Source organism: Cyclopterus lumpus, chromosome 9, assembly GCF_009769545.1.
Source record: "Cyclopterus lumpus isolate fCycLum1 chromosome 9, fCycLum1.pri, whole genome shotgun sequence".
Classification (NCBI taxonomy): domain Eukaryota; kingdom Metazoa; phylum Chordata; class Actinopteri; order Perciformes; family Cyclopteridae; genus Cyclopterus; species Cyclopterus lumpus.
The window spans coordinates 7,983,913-7,995,102 of NC_046974.1; the positions used below are offsets into that span (position 1 = coordinate 7,983,913).

At 41.7% G+C, this 11,190-nt stretch overlaps 1 protein-coding gene across 1 annotated transcript in view; it reads left to right on the forward strand.

Annotated features, from left to right (window-relative positions):
- LOC117735874 (citron Rho-interacting kinase) overlaps positions 1-11,059 on the forward strand; it is a 39,903-nt gene extending 28,844 nt beyond the window's left edge. Inside the window, exons 26-41 of the mRNA XM_034540778.1 lie at positions 601-781; positions 1,333-1,421; positions 1,535-1,639; positions 1,939-2,108; positions 2,523-2,567; positions 5,009-5,089; positions 5,407-5,542; positions 5,845-5,984; positions 6,094-6,186; positions 7,450-7,558; positions 8,021-8,149; positions 8,390-8,470; positions 8,565-8,643; positions 8,735-8,908; positions 9,144-9,429; positions 11,036-11,059. Of these exons, the coding sequence (XP_034396669.1) occupies positions 601-781; positions 1,333-1,421; positions 1,535-1,639; positions 1,939-2,108; positions 2,523-2,567; positions 5,009-5,089; positions 5,407-5,542; positions 5,845-5,984; positions 6,094-6,186; positions 7,450-7,558; positions 8,021-8,149; positions 8,390-8,470; positions 8,565-8,643; positions 8,735-8,908; positions 9,144-9,429; positions 11,036-11,059 (1,922 nt within the window). The remainder of the gene's footprint in view (positions 1-600; positions 782-1,332; positions 1,422-1,534; positions 1,640-1,938; positions 2,109-2,522; positions 2,568-5,008; positions 5,090-5,406; positions 5,543-5,844; positions 5,985-6,093; positions 6,187-7,449; positions 7,559-8,020; positions 8,150-8,389; positions 8,471-8,564; positions 8,644-8,734; positions 8,909-9,143; positions 9,430-11,035) is intronic.
- Positions 11,060-11,190: the final 131 nt, after the last annotated feature.

Genomic DNA, 11,190 nt, shown 5'->3' on the forward strand with positions numbered 1-11,190 from the left:
TTATAGTGCATAATTAAAAGTCAAAGAATAGTATGTCATAATGAAGTCATAGTGTAGTATGTCAAACAATTACCTAAATATATAATATGTCATTGGTCATACAAATATCATAGTATAATATGTCAAAAAACATAGTCATATATTTCATAAAAAGTCATAGAAAAGTCGAAGAGATGATGTAGTTTTGCAGACCAACCCCTAAAATTGCTATTGCACTAGTTCCCTCCCAAAAAAAAAAGGATTTTGGATTATTGCAGATAATAAGCTATGTGACAAACACAAGTTAAGATACTTATACAGTTTGTTCAGCAAGACAATCTTCACAAATGAACTCGACCTTCATTTTGATCTCAACGCTTCGCAACTGCATTTCGCCCGGTTGTGACACAGCGACAGAATCAAATGTAAACATCCAGCAAAGTCAAAGCACCTCTGGTAGTTGCCACTCCAGCAGGCGGTCCAGGACCACATTATGCCCATGATGACTCACACACACAGACTCACAAGGTGAAAACAATACCAGCAGGTATGTACTACATTTTCATTGTCCACATGTTGGAGATTGCTCTCTAGAACAATGTTTGTTTTCTTTCTCCTCAGAATGTCACGCGTTATGCCACCCAAAATGCTCCCCGTGCCTTCCGGCCACGTGTGGCATGTCCAGCGACTGCTCCCTGCATCTGTCTGAGGGCCTGTGTCGAGACAAAGGCAGCTCCCCGGGACAACAGCTCAAAGAGGCCAGCGGACACATGCACCTGGAGGGCTGGATGAAGCAGCCCAGGTCAGCTGTGGAGACAATAATGTCCTTGTTTCAGCTTTTTTTAAATTTTATTTTTTCTCTCGCTGCTCTGTACCGTTCACTTTTTTACTATTTTTGCCCTTCAGCTCCCACACGTCACATGGCAAAAAAAAAGTTTATTTATTTTATGGACAACTACATGTTGTTTATATAATCACATGGGCAGGACGGTTTGTCTGTTTTACACAGATAGACTTCAATAAATACGTGGCGAGTCTTGCAGATGATTCCACACCGAATATAAGGAGTCACTGACTAGTTTGATGCGATTAACGAATAATTCAAACAATGTTTATCATATGCTCTGAAAAATATGAGCCTCAACGCTGTTGTGGAGACCTGTGGCAAACACCTTATTAATACACTTTTGTCTCATCCAAGTCCTTTCAGGCACTCTTAGTTATGTTCTGTCGGGTCCATCTGCTACTAAAAACATTTTAAAGAAAGGCATTAGTTTAGTTTCCTACACAAACTGTTGGATCCATTTGATCCTCTATGCTTTGTAGTAAAGCAGTTGCTTCGTGTGTTTGCAGGAATGGGAAGCGAGGCCAGGGCTGGGAGAGAAAATACATGATCCTGGACGGGACTAAGGTGTCCATCTACGAGATAGAGCCCAGAGAAGGTTTCTTTCTTTTGACCCGACAACAACAACAACAACACACCAGCTGCATTGCATCGATCTACCGGAGGGGATCAGTGTTCATGTTTTTTCTTCTTTCTGTGTGTACTATTCAGAATCAGTGAAGCCACTGGAAGAGTTTGACCTGTGTTTGTCAGATGGAGAGGTGGTTGTTCATGGAGCAGTGGGGGCATCGGAACTGCCCAACACCGCCAAGTCAGGTACAATATACAAAGTGTCCTCTTTACATGCTACAAAATCTCTCTTTATCCTATTTCCTCCCCTCCGTCTTTCAGAATTCTCCTCAGCATCTTGTTTGTACAAACTTTATTGTTATATTCTATACTTCTTTAGAAATGTATTCTCGTAAAGGCATTGTTCCCCAAGTTGGGCCTGGAGCCCCCTGAGGGGGTCATTCACAGCGTTTCAGAGAGTTTGACTACCGTTGACTAGAAACCATGAACACATGTGCGGGTGTAAATTCTGAAGGCATTCCTTACTTATGTTTCCCATGTGTCAGATGTTCCCTACGTCCTGAAGCTGGAGTCCCGTTGTCACGCCCCCTGTTGGCCTGGACAGTTAATTTACTTCATGGCTCCCAGTTTCCCAGACAAACAGCGCTGGGTGGCTGTCATGGAGTCTGTGGTGGCCGGGGGGCGAGCCTCACGGGAGAAGGCCGAGGCCGACGCAGTGAGTATCTCTGGAGCAGGCGAGGGGCGACCGGGGCGATTGGCTCTCTGTGTCCTTGTCGTCTGCTGATGCAAATCATAAACCCTTTATGACCACAGTCACAGAGAAGTGTCTTGGCTATGGCTGTGGTCGTAATCTCACTGTTTAACTGTGCAGGGGCTATTCGTGAGTTGAATATTAATTTAAAGACCTAGGCTTTAGGTTTAGAGTTTTAACTAATAACCCCCAGTTCACTTATATGTGTCGTTAATTGTCCCCTTCTTCTCTCTTTTCTTTCCCTCCTCTCTCTCTCTTTGTCGTTCTCGCTGCTGTTTGTTGCTTTTTCATCATGCCACATTGTATGTCCGGGATATGGGCATGTTTTGTTGATTTGCTCTATTCTACCCATTCCATTGGGTTTCATTGCAAACATAGGCTGCTGTGTCCAAAAGACAAATGGTTCTGTCTCCTCTGGTTCAGGTAAAAAGTTCCAAAGATACAGACATACGACTGACTGACTGACACGCATACACACACACACACACACACACACACACACACAGACACCTGCAGATCTTTCACGAGGCACGCAGTAGTGCATGTGTCTGTCATTGTGTTGGTCGGTCATCTCCCCCCTGCTCTCACCTCACCTGCTGTGACCACTCCTCACTCCTCAGTCCTCACTCCTCACTCCTCACTCTTCTCTGCTGCACTGTCACGTCCTGTGCAAACTCTGCGTCTGTGTAATAGTTTCAATGTAGCTGAAACAAGTCTTTGCTGTTCTGTTTTATAACCGCAGTAGACACAACTTCTCACCAAGATGTTTGATCATCTTTGGGTTGATCCCCTTCTGCTGTCCTGCCCACAGGACTAGGGATCAGTCAGTGGGTTTTTACCTGCTGGTGTAGTCGTCTGTGTGTTTTCACCCTGCTTCCCCTCTGCACTCCTTTTTAGAGACTGGGACTCAGGACACTTGACTGACTCCTCTGTGTCACACAATTGACCAAATGGGAAAGTCCTCCTAACTGAACTTGACTTCAGTTAGGATCTAGCAAGGATCTAGCAAGTCTAGAGTGAGTTGCCTCATTTTGATTTTGCTGTTTGGGACGTTTCTGGACGTCAACCTCTATTAAAAAACGTAGCCACATTAAGAGGGAGCTCCGAAAATGGGTAAATTGCTAATATAGCAAGGCGAAACACCAAGCAGGCAAAGCTTGTTCCAAAATGAGAGTGAATCTGGGGGTTGGCTTTTACCTGCTGGCGAGCACCCCAACCCTCAGTGAGCCGGGAAGAAGGGGTCTACTCATTGTGCCTCTAACTCAGCCTAATTAATGACCTCTAGTGGAAGTATGTTAGACCCCAAACAAGAGAGGTTCATTTCAAAACAGGAAATTCACTAATAACACTATGAGCTTTTTTTATATGATAATTGTTTAACCTGTTAATTTATTTATTCAGATTTAAAATGAGTTTTTCTATTTTTTTTATATACATATATATTATATACATATATATACACTAGAAAAAGCAATTCTGGATTTTCTACCAAACCACTTAAAACCCTGTAAAAAAAAAACATGACCAAATCACCAAAATAGTATTATCAATAGAGGAAAGACTGAGCAGAACGCGTTGATATATTTGTTATCTTTGTGGAGTAAATGTAACCCGAGCAACTCTGAAGCTGTTTCTCCTCTGATCTCTCTATAAAGACACAAACACACGTGCGCGCGCACATGGCGGTTCCCGCGCGTGCACGTTTCCGTTCGCGCACGTGGCTCTAACTTGTAACTTTAACTTGTAACTTTAAGTCATAACTTCATCTTGTAACTCTAACTTGTAACTTCAACTTGTAACTTCAACTTTAACTTTAAATGTAACTGTAACTTTAAATGTAACTGTAACTTTTAATGTAACTGTAACTTTTAATATAACTTTAATTTTAATTTTAAATGTAACTTTAACTTTAACTTCATCTTGTAACTCTAACTTGTAACTTCAACTTGTAACTTCAACTCTAACTTTAAATGTAACTTTAAATGTAACTGTAACTTTTAATATAACTTTAATTTTAATTTTAAATGTAACTTTAACTTTAACTTTAACTAACTTTAAATGTAACTTAAAGCATGTCCACACATACTGTGTAGATAATAAAGATTTAATAGGGGAGGTGTGGGGGGGGGGGGGGGGGGGGGGGGGGTCTCTGTGTGGCGGCCATACATCTCCTCCTCTGCCTCAGTCCAAACAAAGCTCTCTGGGTACGGAGTGTCTCCATTACATGCCAAATTTATTTAGTTATATTTAAAGGTACAGTTACATTTAAAGGTACGGTTACATTTAAAGTTACATTTGAAGTTACAGTTACATTTAAAGTTAGTTACATTTTAAGTTAGTTACAGTTACATTTAAAGTTACAGTTAAAGTTAAAGTTACAGTTACATTTAAAGTTACATTTAAAGTTACAGTTACATTTAAAGTTACAGTTACATTTTAAGTTACATTTAAAGTTACAGTTACATTTTAAGTTACATGCAACGGCCGTTCGTGCGCGTGCAATCGGCCGTTGACGCACACACACCAAAGTTCTGGCGGAAGAGGGAGAAATGGAAGATTAATTAAAAAAAGAAGCCCGCAGGAGTACATGCAGTGTGGCTTGCTGCTTCGCATAGCCACACCGAATAATTAAAGGTGGTTCAAAGGTTAACGATGCAATAACTTCACCCACAAGTGACTGGACTTGTGAGAATCCAAGCTTGGACTTAAAAATGGAGACTGACTTGTGACTTGGTCCCACCTCTTGGAACTGTTAACCTGCACACAGTCCTCCAGCCCCCTCTGTTGTGCTCCTCTGCTGCCTCCCCTAAGGTCACCTTGAGGTTGTGACCCTGCTGACCTCTCACCCCTCTCTGCTCTTACAGAAGCTGCTAGGAAACTCTCTCCTAAAGCTGGAGGGAGATGACAGGCTGGACATTAACTGCACCCTCCCCCTCACAGATCAGGTACTGGTATAGATGACATTCTATTTAATTTCCTTTATTGGGGTTTCGTGTACACATACAGTAAACATATGTGTTTATTAAATAATGAATCTGCTGTTTTTAGACATTTTATCATGTTGATAATTTAGAAAAAACATTGAATCCGCAGTAGCAGTTATTTTCAAAAGTATAATTAATTTATGAAGGTGCATGGAGCACAGAGCAGATGTTCGAGGATCCCTGCCCAGGTTTGCCACATGTTGCTCCTGTTTGAAATTGCACCATGTTCACCGAAATAATGATGCATATGTTAATGATGTTTTCGTGCTGTGCTGCAGATAGTTATGGTGGGCTCGGAAGAGGGTCTGTATGCCCTGAACGTTATCAAGAACTCTCTAACTCACGTCCCTGGCCTGGGATCAGTCTTTCAGATCCACATCATCAAAGAGCAAGAGAAACTTCTGATGATCGTTGGTGAGATGTCCAGCTTTGTTATTGTCAATAGAGGATAACTGCCTGCGGAGCAGCCAGATCTGAGTGTAGACTTTTAGTTCATTAAATTCAGTGATTGTTGTCCATACATCAAAAAGCCAATATTCCCTGTCATTTAAAGTAACTGGCATAATTGAGGCCCCTACAATGACTATTCATCATTAAACTTACTTAGAGAATCAACGCTGCCACCTAATAATTTCCGGTGCAGCTTGTAGATGTGATTCTTCTGGTCACCTGGGACAGCACAGGGACTAAGATGTGACTGTCTGTGTGCGATGCAGGCGACGAGAGGGCGTTGTGTCTGGTGGAGATTAAGAGAGTGAAGCAGTCTCTGGCCCAGTCCCACCTGCCCACCCAGTCTGAACTGGCTCCCTACATCTTTGAGACGGTGAAGGGCTGCCATCTGTTTGCTGCAGGGAGAGTAGGTCTTCCTCTCCTCTTTGACACTTGAGATCAAGCTTCCTGACTTTAAAGCGCTTCCGTTTCAGTCGGTGGACTTTTGGAAAGTGACGTCTGCGTTCTGTTTGCAGATCGACAACGGGCCTTGTATATGCGCTGCTATGCCTAACAAGATTACCATACTGCGCTACAACGACAATCTCAACAAATACTGCATTCGTAAGGCGAGTATGACCTGTCGGTTCCATCTGTTCATAATACACCACGTCCTGAAATACAGTGGCAGAAAACACAATACTGAAACAGCAACCGACACAATAAAAAGAAGGATGTAATCAGGTTAAAATAATGAAAATAGCAAGAATAATAATGGCAATGCACGCCTGTTGCTACCTGAGTTTTGAGATTTAAAAACGGAAATAACTAACATTCAAACAGTAAATGTCAGTGAAAGCTAAATTTTCCCCCCCAAAACAGAAGTAATTCCCAGCGTGAGTTCCCTCGATTTCTAAGACACATAATGGGAACATGACAACGGGTCTTATGTTCCCTGGGTCCTACGGTGGGTTCCCCAGTTCTACATTTAGTCTCTCCCAGGGCCCTACGTTCCCAGGGTCCTATGTTCCCCATTTCCATACAGCACATAATTAGAACCTGAAAAAGATTCCCCACAGGTCTGTATTGGCTTAATATGACAATGGCTGTTGTCGGACCTCGTAAAAGGAAACATAGCATGGAGTTCAACCTGTCTGTTAAAATGAGTCCCTCACACCTCACAACATAAAACGGTTTGAAAAGTTTACTTAACCCTCGTATTGTGCTTTTTGTCCCCTCAGAATTAACTTGTAATGCATTAATAACTGCAAATATCTACATTTACTTTACCTTGCTGTTGAAAATCTCATAAAAAACAGGGAGCATGCAGCAATAAATCATTCTGGGTAGTTTTGTAGATCATACCCGACCAATATCCCTGAACAAACGCAAGCCATGCTCACTGTCACATGCACACACACGCTCACACATGCCTACTCAGACTCGATATAATTACATTATTTTTCTTTCCTTTCTTTTTTCTTTTGTTGTCTATCTTATGCATTTTTCATTTTATGTTTCTAATTTTGTAAAATTTGAAATATTATATAGGTGGAGGCTTCAAATAAGCCTAGTTGGCTTTTTGTCTCTTCCTGCACTGTGATATTCATTTTTTTATTTTTTATTGTTTGAATTGTGCAAATAAATAAATTAAGCGGAGTGTTAATATGTGTTCACAGAATATTGAACATAGGACCCTTGGAGCATAGATACGCTCCCCAATCAGAAGAGCAGTAGATAATTTGCATTTGTCAGGATCTCATTCATTTATTCCTATGTTAATAAATAGAGAATAAAAAGTACTGAATAGTGGAGGCCTTCTGCCATCATAAATGTTTCGAAACAGCCCAAAGTATTGTCTGTCACTCATGTCTCCGTTCTTCATCTCACAGGAGATAGAAACTCTGGAGCCCTGCAGCTGCATCCATCTGACCAGCTACAGCATCATCATCGGCACCAACAAGTTCTACGAGATCGAGATGAAGCAGTTTGTGCTCGAGGGTGAGGACGACACAAGTAGAATATCACAACATAAGAATAACAGCAGTGTTGGTGTTAGAAAATCAAAATATGGGAACACCTTCAGCTAAAAGACAAAACAAACCAGCCATCCTTTTCTGTTGTTTCTTGCAGGAACGGGGCACATATCTGTTATATGTAGCATTTTACAACGTTACCCTCTTTAATTTTCTTGTCTGACTGTGGTGTAAGACCTTGATCAGATTGTGTGCAAGCCATTGCTGTATTCTAAGACGACCTTCTTATATTGAACAAAAAAAACAAAATATCTCTGAATGCAAGTGAAGCCGACAGTGTGCTCGAGTTTATTTTTGCTCTATAGTGCTGACCCTACTTACCTGTCATGTAATGCAATCGGGTACCAGACAATCACAGGATGCACTTTAGGAATCATCTGACTTAATATGTCCATAACCCTCATAAGACGTATCATGTCCACTGCAGAGTTCCTGGACAAGAACGACGTGTCTCTCGCCTCCGCTGTGTTTGCGGCCTCTTCCCACAGTTTCCCCATCGCCATCATGCAGGTGGCCAGCAGTATGCAGAAGGAGGAATACCTGCTGTGTTTTCACGGTGTGTTTGAATGCACATCTGCTCCAACGCTCTGCTTCTGTTTTTCCGTTTCACAAAGTTAATTGGTATACTTGGTAAAAAATGGTACTTTGTAAAGGAGGGTGCCCTTTATCTTTTGTATATGGTTTAGTTTCCACTGTCAGTGACACTAGTGCCTACTCACAAGACTTACCATAGACTTGTTTTGACACACTAAGCGGCACACAGGGGAGTGTATAGTAAGCTTTATGTATGTGGCAGAGTTCGGAGTGTTTGTGGACACGTACGGGCGAAGAAGCCGCACCGAGGACATTAAGTGGAGTCGTCTGCCTCTGTCCTTTGGTAAATACACGTTGTAACTTCTACTGCTTCTTGATGCATCAATACAGCAATCAGCAATATGGCATCATGTTTTAATGTTGTTTCCTTGGCGCAGCCTACAGAGAGCCCTACCTGTTTGTCACCTACTTCAACTCTCTGGACGTCATTGAGGTTCAGGGACATGCTTCTCTGGGGTGAGAGAGAGAGAGACTGGCTTCCTCTGACTCAATTTGAAAACCTTAATATTTTGGCCGTATTTCACATTTCTCACATCGCTGTCCATAGTCCTACAGTGTTGGCTCACCTGGACATCCCCAACCCTCGCTACCTCGGCCCAGCCATCTCCTCCGGGGCCATTTACTTGGCCTCCTCCTACCAGAACAAACTGCGGGTCATCTGCTGTAAGGGAAGTCTGATCAGAGAAACCGGAGAGCTGCAGAGGACCGGCTCCAGCAGAGGGTCAGCTTTCTTTCTTAGTTTGAGCAACAACAACAAAAAACACAGCAAAAATAACAGAATTGAACATGTTACCTTAAAAACACATTGCAGTTTAAACTCCGTTTTTATTGGATAGGACAACAGTGCCATCTGCTGTAAAATAAATCAAATCTTCTTGTTTCTTGTGGCTTTTTCCCCCGATGACATTGTCAAACACTGTCGTGAGACACGGCTCTTTGCTTCCTTCCTGCAGTAGTCCCAGTAAGCGAGGCCCACCCACCTACACTGAGCACATCACCAAGCGTTTGACCTCGGGCCCCGGCAGCCACGACGGGCTGCATCGGGAGCCCAGCACCCCCCATCGGTACCGGGAGGGCCGCACAGAGTTCAGACGGGACAAGTCTCCCGCCCGGCTGCTGGACAGGGAGAAGTCACCTGGCAGAGTGCTGGACAGTCGCAGGGAAAGGTCACCTGGGAGGTTCGGAGACAGCGCCCGGCTCCATGCTGGATCTGTCCGAACACAGCTCGCCCCCGTTAACAAGGTACTGTAGGGGTGTCCTGGGGCTAGGATGGATAGCACATTATACGTGGTATAACTGAATATCTTTGGTTTCATTCTGGCTGCGGTCAGCTGTTCATTAAGTACAAAAGAGATGAAACAACATGCCAATGCCCTGTAACACACACTATGGAAAGGTCCCATTACCACACATTTGCATGCGCTTATATGTGTAAGTTATACAATACCATGACTTTTCATAACTTTTTTTATGGACTGCTATTCAATTACTTTTTTTGACCTCCTTTTATATTATGAGATACGATCCAATGACTTTTCTTTTTGCAAACTAAACAAAGACTTTTTTTAAGGCATACTTTTTAATGACTTAGAATTATTTATTTATTGGATACAAAACTATGACTTTTTAAATGACATTTCTGCTACCTAATCTATGACTTTTTTTTATGGAATACTCTTTGAAGGCTTTTATAACGGAGTATAATCTGACTTTTTTTGACGTACTATAGTGTTACCTTTTATGAATATTACTATAATATAACTTTTATGATGTTTTTGTGGCTGGATGGAGACACCTTTCTATGGCAATTGCTAGTATGACTTTATGGCATCATAGAATATGACTTATTTACATTTTTTATATGGCATACTATGGTACTTTTTAATCGCAGACGATACTTTTACTTTTTTAATGTCATATTTTATAAGATGATGTTTTAATACAAATATTCATGACATACTACTATACCAACGTTTTTTATGGCATACGATGCAATAACTTTTTTTTTATGGCTAACAAAACTCTGACTTAATTACATTGTATGTATATATTACTATGACTGAAATTATTCATTTTATGGTACTTTGAAGTTCCCCGTCTCCTGCATCCTGGTTTTTATTCCTGTCTTGGTCTTTTGCCACCACACCTGTTTGTCATTAGTTGATAAAGCTGTGTATTTGACACATGGATATATGTACTAGTGTCAGGCGGTCTGCCTTTCCTCTGCTGCATCTGTCCCTCATGTTCCTCTTTGGATTTGACTTCAGTTTTGGTTCTTTTTTGATTCTACTTTTATTTGCCGCTGCCAGATGCCTCCGTTTTGATTCCTGTTGTTTTTTTACATCAGCTTTTATTATTAAAGCTCACTTTTTATTTTGCCTGCCTCTTCTTTAGATGGCCCACCCTTTAGAACTCGCACCTGTGACTAATTAAACACAGGAGGCAGGGGAACTTTTTATTACTTATTGTACTATGACGAATTCCAAAATTACCACCTGAAATCCATGTGTGTCCATAATATCATCACTTCATTATTTTTGTATGGCATATTATCCTATAACAATAGTCCCCATCAAATGCATTCATTACTCCTGGTGAGTAAAAACTACAGTAGTGACAATAGCCTTATCTTTTTACCTGTGCTAGAATTTTTTTTCAGATAATCCCAAAAACCTGAAATGTATTATAGTACAAGAGGATGTAAGATGAAGATGCAAACTCTGTTCCAACTGTATTTGAAGACAGTCAGAACCTCATGTTTATATATTCACGCGGCACATTGATGTCGGAATTTGAACGTGTCAGAACTGGAAGTTGAACCGTTTTTATCCCTCTTGTCGTCTTGCAGGTGTGGGATCAGTCATCGGTGTGAATGCACTTCCACGCTGCTCCTGACTGGAGGTTCAAAAGAAACTGGGAAACTCTTGATCCACCTCCGAGTGCACGCACACACTCACACACACACACACACGCACGCACAAACACACGTCACTCAGGCTGAAT